Source organism: Astyanax mexicanus, chromosome 24 (assembly GCF_023375975.1).
Source record: "Astyanax mexicanus isolate ESR-SI-001 chromosome 24, AstMex3_surface, whole genome shotgun sequence".
NCBI lineage: Eukaryota > Metazoa > Chordata > Actinopteri > Characiformes > Acestrorhamphidae > Astyanax > Astyanax mexicanus.
The window spans coordinates 16497376-16514606 of NC_064431.1; the positions used below are offsets into that span (position 1 = coordinate 16497376).

At 39.2% G+C, this 17231-nt stretch overlaps 1 protein-coding gene across 2 annotated transcripts in view; it reads left to right on the top strand.

Moving 5' to 3' along the window:
- Positions 1 to 17231, top strand: part of LOC103035539 (nck-associated protein 5-like) — a 159332-nt gene that overhangs the window by 57520 nt on the left and 84581 nt on the right. For both annotated transcript variants that reach the window (XM_049471741.1, XM_049471742.1), the window contains 2 exons: positions 8951 to 9028; positions 17027 to 17179. In XM_049471741.1, coding sequence (XP_049327698.1) covers positions 17033 to 17179 — 147 coding nt within the window. In that variant the 5' untranslated portion in view covers positions 8951 to 9028; positions 17027 to 17032. The remainder of the gene's footprint in view (positions 1 to 8950; positions 9029 to 17026; positions 17180 to 17231) is intronic.

The following is a 17231-nucleotide window of genomic DNA, read 5'->3' on the forward strand; positions in this document are numbered from 1 at the left end:
AAAAAATGTCTATGGTCAGTCAATGGTTTGATTCATCAAATTTACAATATCTTATTTCAAAAGGTGGGCTTGATTTAAGTGATGCAAAGTGATTCACGTGATCTGTAATACACCACATTAGGCACTAATGGTCAAATTTAAATAATTTAATTAAGATATATATGTAATGCCATCTAGTGGCTTTTTTTGGTAGCAGCAGTGTGCACTATTAAAACAGCAATGTGCAACATAAAATTAATAATAAATAAATACAAGAACAGTCATGTACAAAATAATAGAACAATTAGAGCCTTAACAAACTGAACTCTATCCTACTATAACTGTTAAACATGAAAAATAAGACTCGGCCCCTGAGAATGACAAGTTTTTTCTTTAATAAAGATATATTATTAACTTTATTTGAGAGAAAGATGCTCCTTAAGGTACCAAAAATATTAACATATTTGAGGCTAGACAAAACCCACATTCCACATCCACATTCTCTGGAGAAAGGGCTGCTCTTTGAGCAGTCACAATGTCTGCGGCGCCGGCTACAGTGTGCTGCGCCATTTTCGTAGCGTGCTTGCGTAGCTTAGAGGGAGGGATCGTCGATCATCTTTTGACTTCGAGCCTCGAGGCCATGACATAATTTCGATCAATTTCGATAAAATATCGAAATCGTGACACCCCTAGTAATCACGCAGTTACCCATTGCTGTTAAAAATAACTTGATTTAACTTGATTATTACAAATATTTAGACATTGGAACTGGAGTATATAAAGCATTATATAAAATGGATCTTAAATAAATCAAATAAAACAATTTGGGTAAATATTGGGTAAAAAAAATTATTTGTGTTGTGTCCATGATGTGGGTGAAGCAACGGAATAGGGTATGGATGCTATGGGTATGTGTGGGCATGGGTATGGGTCTGTGTATATATGGGTTTGAATGGGCACTGGGTATGGATTTGTGATGGAAGTGTGTGTGTGTGTGTGTGTGTGTGCTATTTAGTACAGGCCCTCTTAGGAAACACATTAACCTCACCTGCTGTGCAGTCATCACTATACTATCTCCTTCAGGCAGTCTATCCCAGTGACTCACTAAAACCTGCCTTACACACCATCTGCAGGAGTGAGGTGTGTGTGCGTGTGTGTGTATGTGTGTGTGCGTGTGTTTGTACACTAGGAGGCTGCTGCCAATCAATGCAGCATCACTAGGCAGCATCTCAACACACTTGGAGGAAAGCGCCAGACCCCCAGCTTTGATACATCAGCCAGGAGACGCATGTGCTGACTAGCATCACAATGAGTGTGATGCCCTTCAACTGTGCTCTCTGTTAGAACCTTAACAGCATTAACCTCTTCTTCCTGTCTGATGATGATGTTTTTTGACATGGGTGGGGCTCTGTGCTTGTATACAGGCGGAGGTGGTGGGTGGTGTGTAAAGGTGTAGGCCTGTACATGTAGTTTTCTTCATGCCATTACGTTTGTTTGACTCATGCTCTGACTTTAATAAAGCGTGAGCAGCACAGTGTCTTTTAAAGAGCCATTAAAACCCTAACCCATATTTTTTCCATTAATGGCTGAAATGTGTTCCTTTGACGTGATGAAACATACCAGTCCTGCTTAACCATTAAAAGCGCTTTTATTGCGTTTCATTTCTGCCTCTGCTGCACTCTCTCAGATTCAACTGTGCTATAGGTGTGGTACTTTACTATTGGTTCGCAGATACATTACAATATACAGATCCGTCAATCAATAATACAAATAATATGGCCCAAAATCGAAATCGTCAATTAAAAAAAAAAAAAAAAATCTGATTTTCGACTTTTTTCCCCCTACTAAAATCTCCTAAAAGTCGCTAGAAGTCGCTAAATGACGTCATCACCTAATTTGCATAATACATGTTTTTGAAGCTGTAAAGGATTGACATTGTGAGAGAAAAAAGTGAGTAAAAAACATTCTAAATATGTTAGAAATGATACAAATGAACTCCAACAAATAAACAACTTCTGTTGCTTTTTAAATAGGCAAAATAACTTTATTTTTACATAAATTGCATAAATCATTTTTTTGCCGTGTTTTTAAATGTTTTATAAGAGCAGTTTTTATTTTATTATTATTATTTTTTTTTCTTTCTTAAGTTTTCTTTATTTTCAAACCTATTATTGACAAATTGTGGCAGCACCCGCTGCAGCGCGGAGGTCAGTAACTGAAAAGCATGTGTTCATCTCAGAGTCGCCAAAAGTCTCCAATAACACCACAAAAACTCGCTAGATTTGTCGCTAGTCGCTTTTTTTTTTTTAAACAAAAAAACGTCGCTTGAGGGGTCTGAAAAGTAGCTAGGAGGGAGAGAGGGGCGGGGCTAAGCTCAGAGAAGCATCGGTGGTGAAAATTAAATCTCAGAGAAAATCGATTTTCATAAAAACACATCGTCCTTAACTGTAAATTCGAATTAATCGATAAAATATATTCATCGCCCAGCTCTACCCTCTGCTGACATCCAACCATCTGCATCTCACCGCTATCGGAGGCACACTGCTGCTGCTACAGCTCAGCCAATCAGCTCTCCCTCCAGCCCCACCTCTAAACCCATACATCACCCACTGTCAACCCCCCAAACTCCATTTTATTAGGGGTTCGAGCACGTAGTGCTAGAAACCCTATTGTAATTGTTCTGATTATTATTATTATTATTATTATTATTATTATAGTTCTTATTCTTTTTCTGCCATAGAAGTGATTGGGCAGAAGAAACCGTAAGGCCTACAGGGCTGAGACTTGGTCATATGGTAGTACTTCTCACCGCTACTCAGATTCAAAAGATGAGCCCGATCGGCCTCAAGGGGGCGCTATGGGGAAGGTCAACGTGTTTGGCCTCGTAACTCCTACGCCCTGATAGCTAGAGCAAAAATTCTTGCATTATATGATTCCTTGGTTAATGGCAAATCAAAAAGGTCAATAGAACCACTAAGCTCCGCCCACTTAGATTTTTTGCTATTTAGCAGAATATGCAAAACCTACTTTTGAGAACTTGTCCTAGGGTCATTGACCAATCCTGTCATATTTGGTGTCAAACAACTCAGCAGAGTCCCAACCTCAATAATTATCGAAAAAATTGTGAAATTTGTAAACAATATGGCCGCCATATGCAAATTAATCTTACCGTGGCACACCCAAATTTACTCTAACAGCTGTAACTTTTGAATGCTTAAACCTACACTAATGCCACTTTACAACTTTGATGCCAACATGATTCTGAGGTAGCCCGTCAATCTGTGTAGACATACGCCCCCAGGGGGCGGAGCCAAAGCTAAAAATCTGTTTCTCAGGAACCGTACAAGCTATCAAGCTCTCGTTTGGCATGTATCTTCTGTGGCCTATGTCCTAATGGACTACTGAAGGATATTTTGATGTGTGAATTTTTGTGGTCGCTATTAGCCAATCAGATTACAGCAAGCTTTTGACAGGCTAAACAATCACCAATCAGGACGATACTTATATTGTACATGTATATGAGGGCCTTCTATCATCCATTAAAATATGGCGTTGATTGGCCTCTAGGGGGCGCTATAGCAGAAAATCAGTTATATCTAAAGGTACAAGTGGCCTAGGCTTGTTATTCTTTTTGAGTTTTATGCTTTGCTGTAACCTTTACAACTTTGTAATTACATGTCTTTACCAAAAATGTATTGTTTTGCATCAGTGGCCAGTAGAGTAAAAATTGCACTTTTTGAACTAGTCCCTGGATATTCAACCAATTAAATCAACTTTGGTCTTTTCACAATCTTGAGACCGTGTAGGTAAATAATTATCAAAAAAAAGTTAGAATTTTAACTTTTTATGGCCCCAACACCTTGATCAAACATGTACGTGAAAGCCTTTTCAGAGTTATTTGGCCAAAACTCTGTCAAAGTTTAAAACATGCCAAAACTGTTGAAGCTACTAATTAACAATGACATTTGAAGCACATGTGCCATGTATGAGCCAAATAAGTCTTCAGTAGGCTCTACAGTGAAAAAATAACTATTTTCAATTTATTCCATTTATCGCTATTTTCCAACCTAAATGGACAGAAGACATGAACCTTTCACCCTATCAACACACAAATTTATAGACATATATAGACTGATAATCTGATCTTGATTGCAAATTTTCAGCCAAATCGGACATGTTTTGCCTCTACAACGGCTGGAAAACTACAGCGATTTTGTAGGCCTCAAGCCTGTATTATCGCTTTTTTCAAATCTAAATGGACAGAAGTCAGGAACCTTTGACCCTATTGACACAGAAATTGACATACATATATAGACTGATATTGTGATCCTGATTGCAAATTTTGAGCCAAATCAGATATTTTTTGCCTCTAATATGGCCAAAGAGCAACAGCCATTTTGTAGGCCATAAGCCTGTATTATCACTTTTTTCAAACCTAAATGGTCAAAAGTCAGGAACCTTTGACCCTATCAACACACAAATTTACATACATGTATATACAGACCACTTGATCATGAGTACCAATTTGGAGCCCAATCGGACTTTTCTTCTGTTTTTAATAAATAGAAACACACTGATAGGGAATGTTTTGTCTTTCTGATAGAGTGATAGATTTCCAGCAGGTTATATGTGGTCTCTTGCTGCGCTCTGGTGGTCATTTGGTGAAACAGCTACAGGTGAATTATTCTAAATTAAAGCTCTGCTGAACTTATTCAATCTTGCTTGTCTTGCTTAATTGAACATATTTATCCTTCTTGTTCATGCTGGTCAGCCGCCTGGGTCATTCTTGTTTATGCTCCACCCACTTAATTTTTTCTTAAAATTTGCATAATATGCAAAACCTACTTTTGAGATCTTGTCCTTGGATCCTTGACCAATCATGACATGTTTGGTGTCAAACAGTTCAGCAGAGCTTACTCCTCAATAATTATTAAAAAAATCTTTACATTTATAAACAATATGGCCGCCATATGCAAATGAGTTCTACCATGGTGCAGTAAAATGTCTTTAACACTTATAACTTTTGAATGCTTAACCTGACACTAATACCACTTCAGTCCTTTGGTCATTACATGATTCTCAGATACCCTGTCAGTTTAAGTAGACATACACCCCCCCAGGGGGCGGGGCCAATGCTCGATAGCTGTTTCTCTAGAACCATACAAGCTATCAAGGTCATCCTAGCCCATTATCATCTATGGCCCATGCACTAATGGTACACCAAATGAAAATTTGATGTGGACACTTTTGTGGTCACTATTAGCCAATCACATTCCAGCAAACTTTTAACAGGCGGAATGTTAATCAGGTCAAAACTTATATACTATATACTGGTTATTTATATGCCCTTTTTATGCCTTGTGTTTTTTCAATTTAAGAGCTGAATTTGTTTCACCAAATGCGCACTAGAGTGCAGTAAGACACCACATAAAACCTGATGAACACTACAGCTCAATTTATCAATGCTTTTCAACTAGTTTACTCACACCACTCATCTAGCATTGCCATTATGGTCTTTATGGTCACGCTGGTCACCCAGCTTGGTTATGCTGGCCATCCAGCTTGGTCATGCTGGCCATTCACATTGGTCATTATGGTCCTGCTGGTCATTCAGCTTTGTCCTCATAGTAATGGTGGTCTTCCAGCTTGGTCATACTGGCCAACCACCTTTGCCATGCTGGTCATCCAGTTTGGTCATTATGGTCTTCCAGCTTGGTCAATATGGTCAACAAGTTTGTCATCCAGATTAGTCATGCTGGTAATCTAGCTTGGTCTTCACGGTCATGCTGGTCATCCTCATCCAGTTTGGCGATGCCGGTCAACCGGCAACATGTTTTAAGCCTAACTGGCCTCCAGAGGTCTCTTTGCCTGTAACGCTCGAACCCCGTAAATCGCCGCTTGCGGCTATATTTTTACTTTGTTTTTTTATTATAATTTTTTATATATATTTTTTTTGCATTTTTCAAATTTGAGCTGAGGTTGAGGTCAGACCAAATCAGGGGGTTTTAAAGTGCCCCTTAAAAAATGTGAAGCCATCACAAGACTAGCGCCTCTGCTGGCTGGTTGCAGTATGATGTATAGTGTAGCTCCACCCATCCCTATATTATTCAGCTATTTAATTGATGCAAAGGTGAAAAAATTGGGCAAATTGAATGGAAACCGGCGTAAAAAATGTGTTTAATGTTCAGTATTTGGTAAATCTGAAGAAATTAAAAAGTGAAAAGTCGCAGTAATTGCAACAAAGACTCATTTTTTACGTCATGCTGTGTTATGCACCAAAATGATTTTTTTTTTTTGCTGTAACTAAACGTAAAAAAATTAAACGTTTAGAAAATACTGAATTCCAAATACGTTTTCATTCATTTTGCAATTGAATAAATTAAAAAGCCTGTTTTTGCAGTGGTTTTCTCAAATAAAGACAAGTAAAAAATAAAGATATTTTGAGTAAAATTGGACTAAATAGATGCTGTGTGGCGAATTTGAGTCTGATTTAACTTTCATCGAGATTCATCTTGTTCTGGGCAAGAAAGGTTTAGGAGGTTCTTCCCCAGCTCTGTAGTAAAGCTGAAAGCACAGCTGTTTGTTGTTTGTGAGGAATCCTGTGAGGGTATCTCTGTAAATATTACCTAACTCTAAATTCCCTTGCCGCTGCCCATCCTGCTGCCAGCTGCCTTATTTGGGGATATTTGGGAGCGAGTGCATTCCTGATGCATTAATAACGAGCCTTCCTCAGAGCCAACACCTACAGGTCTGATCCAGCGCTGATCAAAGCTGAGATCACACAGATTCACCATTCTTCATTAAGCCCCCAGGCTTTCTTTGTACCTTCTGAGAGACGAGGGAGGGGTGGAGTAAGCTGGGCGGGTGGTGCTGTAGGGTGATGGATACAGTGGGCTCACAGCTAGGGGAGGGTGATATGACCCTAAAATAATATCAAAATATTTTGGTATAATTGTATTGATAGGATAATGATAGAATGATAGGATATTAGTGACAATACGACAAAACATGAAAATATATACTGCAACAAAATACAGCTCTGGAAAAAAACTTAAAAATGCTGAGTTTTTATTTGACCAAACTGAAAAACTCTGGATTATAATCAAGAGGAAGATGGATGATCACAAGCTATCAAACCAAACTGAACTGTTTGAATTTTTTGCACCAGGAGTGGCATAAAGTTATCCAAAAGCAGTGTGTAAGACTGGTGGAGGAGAACATGCCAAGATGCATGAAAACTGTGATTAAAAACCAGAGTTATTCCACCAAATTTTGATTTCTGAACTATTAAAACTTTATGAATATGAACTTGTTTTCTTTGCATTATTTGAGGTCTGAAAGCTCTGCATCTTTTTTGTTATTTCAGCCATTTCTCATTTTCTGCAAATAAATGCTCTAAATGACAAAATTTGTAATGGAATTTGGGAGAAATGTTGTCCGAAACTTCAGAAACTGCAATGTGTATGAGCTGTATGTTTTTTTATGTTTTGTAAGAGTGAGGTTGGTCAGTTGGTAAAGTCATTTATTAATTTTACATACAGTACCAGTCTAAAGCTTGGACACACCATTTTAATTAATGTTCTTATTTGTTTCTTTTTAAATATGAATAGTTGAGTCATCCAGACTATGATGGAGCACATTAGGAATCACGTAGGCTAGTACTTTTTAAATAAACCAAACTACTCTGTGAATAATTTCTGAGGCTGATGAACTTATTCTGTGCAACAGAGGTAACTTTTGCTCTTCCTCTCCTGGGGTGGTCCTGATGAGTGCCAGTTCGATCATATTGTTGTTGATGGTCTTTGCGACTGCACTTGAGGATACTTTTAAATTTCTTGAAATTTTTCGGATTGACTGACCTTTATTTCTTAAAGGGATTTTTTTTCTTTGCTTAGTTGAGAAGTTCTCGTCATTATCTGGATTAGCACATTACTCATATAGAGCTATTCACTGTATACCAACTCTACCTCTTCACTACTTTACAACTGATGCTCTCAAACACATTAAGAGACAAGAAATTCAAGTAATTAACTCTTGACGAGTTCAGCACAGCTGTTTACTGAAAGCCTGAATTCCAGGTGACTCTACATCATAAAGCTGACTGAAAAATCCAGCCAAGATGTGCAAATCTGTCTAATCTAAGCAAGAGGCGCTACTTTGAAGAATCTAAAATATAGAACATATTCTGGTTTGTTTAACATGTTTTTGTTTACTAAATATTTGCATATGTTATATGCATATGCATATATTTCAATTACTTTTTAGTATTATTTTATAATGCAAAAAACGTTAACATAATGAAAAAACGCTGCAAAATACAGTGCCATTCAAAGGTTTGGACACACCTTAAATTCAATCATGTCTAAACATGATATGCTCCTAAAATAATATGCTCCTGATATGCTCCTAAAATAATATCACGGTATTGCATCATATTTTCGCGATAACGGTACTCTTGGCGATATGACAGAACAATGAATTAAAAAAAAACTAATTTTAAGAACACACCACTAAAACAAAATGAAAATAAGATTGTATTATTGTATACAAAAATGTAGGCACACCCCTAACTGATATATTAAACAATACAAGAATTTTATCAGATTTATAAAAGAAGTCAATGATCCAGAATGTGATGATACTAATAATAATGCACTTAAAATATCTCTATATATCCAGGATTAAGGTAAAATACATGATACTAGACAGATATAATCTGTCTCTAATAGCTATATAATGAAATATGAGAACAGTGTGGATTTTTCATTTGCAAAAAAAATAAATAAATAAAAATTAGTACCCTGATGTGATAATAAAAGGTGGAAGATATGGCACAATAATATTGTTCACGTATTCAAAAATGTTGGCGATATTATCACGTACGATATGATATGGCACACCCCTAGTCTAAACCAATATTAAGCTTTCTTATTTTTTTACTGAAAATTTTCTTTTTTTATGTGTTTTACAGAGGTTTTGGAGCTAGAGGCTGAAAGGGGCATTTCTTAGCGTGGAGCTTCTTCACTGTGGAGGAGGACTGGCATCTGAGGTGAGTCTAATTTGGATTCTTACAAATAAACACACTGAACTTTTAAGGCTGGTGTATGTAAATAAGATCTGTTCTGATTGGCAGTCTGGCTGGAAACACAAATGCATTGGTTATTTTAAAAACCAGAAACACAATGAAGTGTCATTAAGCCAATCAATCTCACTGCAAGGTTGGGACTAATTGTGTTGTAATGTGATTTTAGAGATAACAGAGGTGGAAGGATATTGATCAGATAAAGAACAGTGGTCCAAATGACCTCGTCCTTATCAGATAATCTGACCTCTCTGATGACACTTCACGTGTCTCTTTTTGGTGTGATGACCTTAATCTGCACACAGAGTCTCTCCTGTTCACTGAACAACCTCTGTAATGTCTGTTCCACTGGTCTTAAAGGTCTAAAACCTGGTATTTGGGATACATGGTATTTGCAGGGGGTGGTGTAGTGGTTGACTGATTTTTTTTTTAATGCCAATATTTAGAGATCACAAATGGACAATAGCCGATATATAAAGCTTGCATTTTTACCCATAGATGCACTTAAGCTGAAGTGAAGCCATTTTCTGCAGGTTCTGAGGAACTGAGCTCTTCAGCTCTTCTGCTGTGTGTTAATAGGATGATGAAATGGACACTAGGGGGAGCACTAATGACACACAGTGCTGCCCAGAGCGGAGCCTGAGGCATACGTTGAAAAAATTGGCCTTGTGGACGCAGATATCGGCCGATGCCATTTATCTAAAAAATTGCAATAATTGGCCAGATTAATCGTCCGGCCGATATATCGGTCGATCACTAGTATGGCAAAGCAAAAAATACTACCTAAAGAAAACTAGATATATGTGAGATGTTCAACTATTTAATCCCTGTTTTAAATATTGTCTGTTTTTGTGTTTAGTCATGTGACCAATGCTTCCATTCATTACCACTGTAAAGAAATCAAAAGTCGCAAAGTTTCTCAGTGAAGCTCAATTTAACATCAAACCCCCCACTTTAAATTAATTCATCTCAAGCACCCACTGTGAAGGAGTTAATCTCAAACAAACCCCCACTCTGAGTGAGTTATTCTTTTTAAACAAACCCCCACTCTGAATGAGTTAAGCTCAAACAGACTCCCACTCTGAATTAGTTTTTCTTTTTAAACAAACACCCACTCTGAATGAGTTGATATCAAACAAACCCCCACTCTGAATTAGATCATCTCAAACAAACCCCCACTCTGAATCAGTTCATCTCAAACAAACCCCCACTCTGAATCAATTAACCTCAAACAAACCTCCGCTCTGAATCAATTCATCTCAAACAAACCCCCACTCTGAACCAGTTCATCTTAAACAAACCCCCACTCTGAATCAATTCATCTCAAACAAACCCCCACTCTGAATCAATTAACCTCAAACAAACCTCCGCTCTGAATCAATTCATCTCAAACAAACCCCCACTCTGAACCAGTTCATCTTAAACAAACCCCCACTCTGAATCAATTCATCTCAAACAAACCCCCACTCTGAATCAATTAACCTCAAACAAACCTCCGCTCTGAATCAATTCATCTCAAACAAACCCCCACTCTTAATGAGTTCTTCTTTTTAAACAAACCCCCACTCTGAATCAGTTAATCTCAAACAAACCCCCACTCTGAATGAGTTAATCTCAAACAAACCCCCACTCTGAATCAGTTCTTCTCCTGAAACAAACCCCCACTCTGAATGAGTTCTTCTTTTTAAACAAACCCCCACTCTGAATGAGTTCTTCTTTTTAAACAAACCCCCACTCTGAATGAGTTTATCTCAAACAAACCCCCACTCTGAATGAGTTAATCTCAAACAAACCCCCACTCTGAATCAGTTCTTCTCCTGAAACAAACCCCCACTCTGAATGAGTTCTTCTTTTTAAACAAACCCCCACTCTGAATCAGTTCATCTCAAACAAACCCCCACTGTGAACAAATTCATATAAAACAAACCCCCACTCTGACTGAGTTTATCTCAAACAAACCACCACTCTGAACAAATTCATATAAAACAAACCCCCTCCCTGATTGAGTTTATATAACACTGAGTTATGTAGAGAATTGTAAAAGTTGCTGGGCTTGTCCTTTAGCTGTTGTATGTTGAGATGCTGCCTGTTTACGTATTTTTTTATTTATTTATTTTCTGAATTCACGGCTTTGTCACGGAAGGATCTGGAGAAAATGAAGGGCTGAAAGAGATGAATGGGTTGAATGGGCGGATGAGGAGCATGTGCCCGGGTTTATTGTGCCCGTCTCAGAGCTGGCAGGCGGATGGAGTATAGATGCGTTAGTGCCCGCAGCGCTGGCCTGCATTTCAGGAAAAAAAAGAGAAAGAGAGAGAGAGAGAGTAAGGAAGAGAGAGGCAGCGGCGAGAAAAGATACAGCGCTCTATTTTTAACCCAGAGTGGCGTGACGGGGTGGTAGAGGGATGGAGCTGGTTCGCTGGGCTATTAATGGGCTTTAATGGATCCAGCGTTAGCACTGGGAGCCGGCCACTGAGTGACATTCACTGCTGATACTGTAATTTATTAATTCAGCTTAATGAGCGAGACTTTATCTCACGCCATGCTGACCTTGACATTAAGTGTCCTGGAGGAAAGTGCTCATCTTTAAAATACTCTGGCATCGCTGGCATTTACAGGAACGCATCACCATAAAGTCTGATTTAGTCTCCCCCTCCCCCCCTTTCCTACAGTGTGAGAACGAGGATGAGTAGTCCTTTTTTGTGGTTGAAAGTGATATAAAATTAGGCTGAAAAGGTTTTGTGTGAAATTGACTTATACACTGCTCAAAAAAATAAAGGGAACACTCAAATAACACAATATAACTATAAGTAAATCAAACTTCTGTGAAATTAAACTGTCCACTTAGGAAGCAACACTGATTGACAATCAATTTCACCTGCTGTTGTGCAAATGGAATAGACAACAGGTGGAAATTATTGGCAATTAGCAAGACACACTCAATAAAGGAGTGGTTCTGCAGGTGGGGACCACAGACCACGTCTCAGAACCTATGCTGTCTGGCTGATGTTTTGGTCAGTTTTGAATGTTGGTGGTGCTTTCACACTCGTGGTAGCATGAGACGGACTCTACAACCCACACAAGTGGCTCAGGTAGTGCAGCTCATCCAGGATGGCACATCAATGCGAGCTGTGGCAAGAAGGTTTGCTGTGTCTGTCAGCGTAGTGTCCAGAGGCTGGAGGCGCTACCAGGGGACAGGCCAGTACACCAGGAGACGTGGAGGAGGCCGTAGGAGGGCAACAACCCAGCAGCAGGACCGCTACCTCCGCCTTTGTGCAAGAAGGAACAGGAGGAGCACTGCCAGAGCCCTGCAAAATGACCTCCAGCAGGCCACAAATGTGCATGTGTCTGCACAAACGGTTAGAAACCGACTCCATGAGGATGGTATGAGGGCCCGACGTCCACAGATGGGGGTTGTGCTCACAGCCCAACACCGTGCAGGACGCTTGGCATTTGCCAGAGAACACCAGGATTGGCAAATTCGCCACTGGCGCCTTGTGCTCTTCACAGATGAAAGCAGGTTCACACTGAGCACATGACAGACGTGACAGAGTCTGGAGACGCCGTGGAGAGCGGTCTGCTGCCTGCAACATCCTTCAGCATGACCGGTTTGGCAGTGGGTCAGTAATGGTGTGGGGTGGCATTTCTTTGGAGGGCCGCACAGCCCTCCATGTGCTCACCAGAGGTAGCCTGACTGCCATTAGGTACCGAGATGAGATCCTCAGACCCCTTGTGAGACCATATGCTGGTGCGGTTGGCCCTGGGTTCCTCCTAATGCAGGACAATGCTAGACCTCATGTGGCTGGAGTGTGTCAGCAGTTCCTGCAAGATGAAGGCATTGAAGCTATGGACTGGCCCGCCCGTTCCCCAGACCTGAATCCGATTGAGCACATCTGGGACATCTCGCTCCATCCACCAACGTCACGTTGCACCACAGACTGTCCAGGAGTTGGCGGATGCTTTAGTCCAGGTCTGGGAGGAGATCCCTCAGGAGACCATCCGCCACCTCATCAGGAGCATGCCCAGGCGTTGTAGGGAGGTCATACAGGCACGTGGAGGCCACACACAATACTGAGCCTCATTTTGACTTGTTTTAAGGACATTACATTAAAGTTGGATCAGCCTGTAGTGTGTTTTTTCACTTTAATTTTGTGTGTGGCTCCAAATCCAGGCCTCCATTGGTTAATAAATTTGATTTCCATTGATGATTTTTGTGTGATTTTGTTGTCAGCACATTCAACTTTGTACAGAACAAAGTATTCAATGAGAATATTTCATTCATTCAGATCTAGGATGTGTTATTTGAGTGTTCCCTTTATTTTTTTGAGCAGTGTATATACTGATATTACTTATTAGATACATATTATACCCACATTATACCCCATATATCTATATATCTATATATCCCTAAACTATTAAGAGACCACTTCAGTTTCTGAATTAGTTTCTCTGATTTTGCTAGTTAAAGTTATGTTTGAGTAAAATTAACATTGTTGTTTTATTCTATAAACTTCCGACAACTTTTCTACCAAATTCCAAATAAAAATATTGTGATTTAGAGCATTTATTTGCAGAAATTAAAAAATGGCTGAAATAACTAAAAAGGCGGAGAGTTTTCAGACCTCCAATAATGCAAAGAAAACAAGTTCATTTACATAAAGTTAACCCTGGTTTTTAATCACAGTTTTCATGCATCTTGGCATGTTCTCCTCCACCAGTCTTACACACTGCTTTTGGATAATATTTTTAATGCCACTTCTGGTGCAAAAATTCAAGCAGTTCAGCTTGGTTTGATGGCTCGTGATCATCCGTTTTTTTATTTGGTAAAATCAAAGAAACTCATTCATTTTTAAGTGCTCTCTTATTTTTTTTCCCAGAGCTGTAGACAGACAGACAGACAGACAGACAGACAGATAGACAGACAGATAGATAGATAGATAGATAGAACATGGAACAGTGGTGAACCTTCCCAGGAGTGGCTGACCAACCAAAATTATTTCAAAAGGGCATGGACAACTTATCCAGGACAATATTTAAAGAACTGCACGTCTCATTTGATTTAATAATAGGATACAGACTTGTCGAAAATGGTCTCCATGGGAGAGTTCAAAGGCAAAAAAAAAAAACATTACTGACCAAAAAACATCTTGATGATCTCCAGGACTTTGGGTAAATATTCTTTGGACTGACGTGACAAAAGTGGAACTTTTTGTAAGGTTTGTGTCCTGTTACATCTGGTGTAAAAATAATGTCCGGCCATCTATTTGTGACCTCAAGCTCAGATGTACTTCGGTTCTGAAGCAGGACAATGACCTAAAGCACCCAAACAAGTCCACCTCTAAATGGCTAAAAAAGCCATCAAATTCTCATTGAGATGCTGTGGCATGATCTTAAACAGGCTGTTTATGCTGAAAACAATTCTGTAAAGAAGAGTGGACCAAAATTCCTCCACAGAGATGTGAAAGATTTATTGCAGAATAGTTATTTATCTTATTGCTTGAAGAGAAGTGCCCTTAGCAGAGAAACACCTCCATGCTTGACAGTGGGGACAGTGTTCTTTGGGTCATAGTCAGCATTTCTCTTTCTCCAAACACAGCAAGATGAGTTAATGCCACAGAGCTAAATTTTTATCTCATCTTTCCACAGCACCTTCTCCTAATCACTCTCAGAATCATGCAGGTGTTCACTGGCAAACTTTAGACGGACCTGCACATGTGCCTTACTTGTGCAGGGAGATCTTGCTGTCACTGCAGGATTTTAATCCATTACGGTTCAGTGTGTTAACAATGGTTTTCTTGGTGACTGTGGTCCCAGCTGCCTTGAGATCATTAACAAGTTTCCCCAGTGTAGTTTTAGGCTGATCTCTCACCTTCCTCATGATCAGGGATACCCCACAAGGTGAGATTTTGCATGGAGCCCCAGATCGATGTCGATTGACATTATTTTATAAATTTCTTGCATTGTATTTCCCATCGTCACCTTTTCACCAAGCATTTTACTTATGGTTTTGTAGCCCCTTCCAGCCTTGTGCACGTGTATGATCTTGTCCCTGACGTCTTTAGAAAGCTCTTTGGTCTTTTCCCATGTTGTAGAGGGTAGAGTCTGATTGATTGAGTCTGTGGACAGGAGTCTTTTTTACAGGTGACAGTTTAATACAGCTGACTTCAATGCAGGTAATGAGTTGATTAGGAGCCTCTAACTGGTCTGTAGGAGCCAGAACTCTTAATGGTTGGTAGGGGATCAAATACTTATTTCTCTCAGCAAAATGCAAATGTATGATGTATTATTATCATAATTTATACAATGTCATTTTCTGGATTTTATTTTTTATATTCTACAGTGCCTTGCAAAAGTATTCAAGCTTTTGCCACATTTCAGGCTTCAAGCATAAAGATATGAAATTTTAATTTTTCATGAAAAATGTATTGGATACTTTAAACTTTTTTTTTAGAAATAAAAAACTGAAAAGTGGCGCGTGCAATATTATTCAGCCCCTTTACTTTCAGTGCAGTAAACTCACTCCAGGAGTTCAGTGAAGATCTCTGAATGATCCAATGTTGACCTAAATGACTGATGATGATTAATAGAATCCACCTGTGTGTGATCAAGTCTCCGTATAAATGCAGCTGCTCTGTGATAGTCTCAGAGTTTAAACACCTTAAGGAGCACTGTGCAAGCGGTCATATTGAAAATCCACTGAAAATCTACCAAGACACAGCCGTCTATCTATCTATCTATCTATCTATCTATCTATCTATCTATCTATCTATCTATCTATCTATCTATCTATCTATCTATCTATCTATCTATCTATCTATCTATCTATCTATCTATCTATCTATCTGCCATGATCACTCTGGATGAACTGCAGAGATCTACAGTTGAGGTGGAAGAATCTGTCAAAAGGACAACTATAAGTCGTGCTCTCCACAAATCTGACCTTTATGGAAGAGTGGCAAGAAGAAAGACACAGTTAAAAAAAAGACATAAGAAGTGCTGTTTGTACAGAAAACACCTGGAAGAAGGTTCTCTGGTCAGATCAGACCAAAGTCGAACTTTTTGGCCCAAATACAAAGTGCTTTGTGTGGCTGAAAAGTAACACAGCTCACCACCCTGAACACACCATCCCCAAAGTGAAACATGGTGGTGGCAGCATCATGGTTTGGGCCTGCTTTTCTTCAGCAGGGACATGGAAGATGGTTAAAATGAATGGAAACATGGATGGAGTCAAATACAGGAGAATTCAGGAAAAAAAAAACCTGTTGGAGTCTGCAAAAGACCTGAGACTGGGATGGAGATTTATATTCCAACAAGACAATGATCCAAAACAAATAATAAAGCAAAATCTACAATAGAATAAATCACAAATAAATGTATCCAGGTGTTAGAATGGCCAAGTCCAAACCTGAATCCAATCGAGAATCTGTGGAAAGAGCTGAAAACTGCTGTTCACAAATAAACGCTCCCCATCCAACCTCACTGAGCACCAGCTGTTTTGCAAGAAAAAGTGAGCAAAAATGTCAGTCTCTCGATGTGAAAAACTGATAGACACAAACCCCAAGCGACTTGCAGCTGTAATCGCAGCAAAAGGTGGCACTACAAAGTATTAACACAAGGAGGCCGAATAATGTTGCACACCCCACTTTTCTGTTTTTTTTTTTTGTTTTTTTTTTTAAGTTTAAAATATCTAATAAATTTCGTTCCACTTCACGATTGTGTTCCACTTGTTGTTGATTCTTCACAAACAATTACAATTTCATATCCTTATGTTTAAAGCCTAAAATGTGGCAAAAGGTTGAAAAGTTCCATACAATACAAGTCACTGTATCTCTCACTGGTAAATTAACCTACCCTTAAATTATAGACTGTTCATGTCATTATCAGTGGGCAAACTTACAAAATCAGCAAGAGATCAAAACATTCTTTCTGTAAATGTGAGTGTTGAGTTAATAAATGTGTAATGTGCAGGTGGTGATGTCTGAGGGAGCCGAGCTCAGAGAGTGTGATGAGGCGTTTGAGTCAGAGGAGGGCGATGGAGATCAGTATTTGGAGGAGGAGGAGGAAGAGGATGATGAGACGGAGAGCAGTAAGGAGCTGCTAGAGCGCCTCAGAGAGCTGGAGGTGAGACTCGTCTCACACACACACACACACACACACACACACAATCGAGATG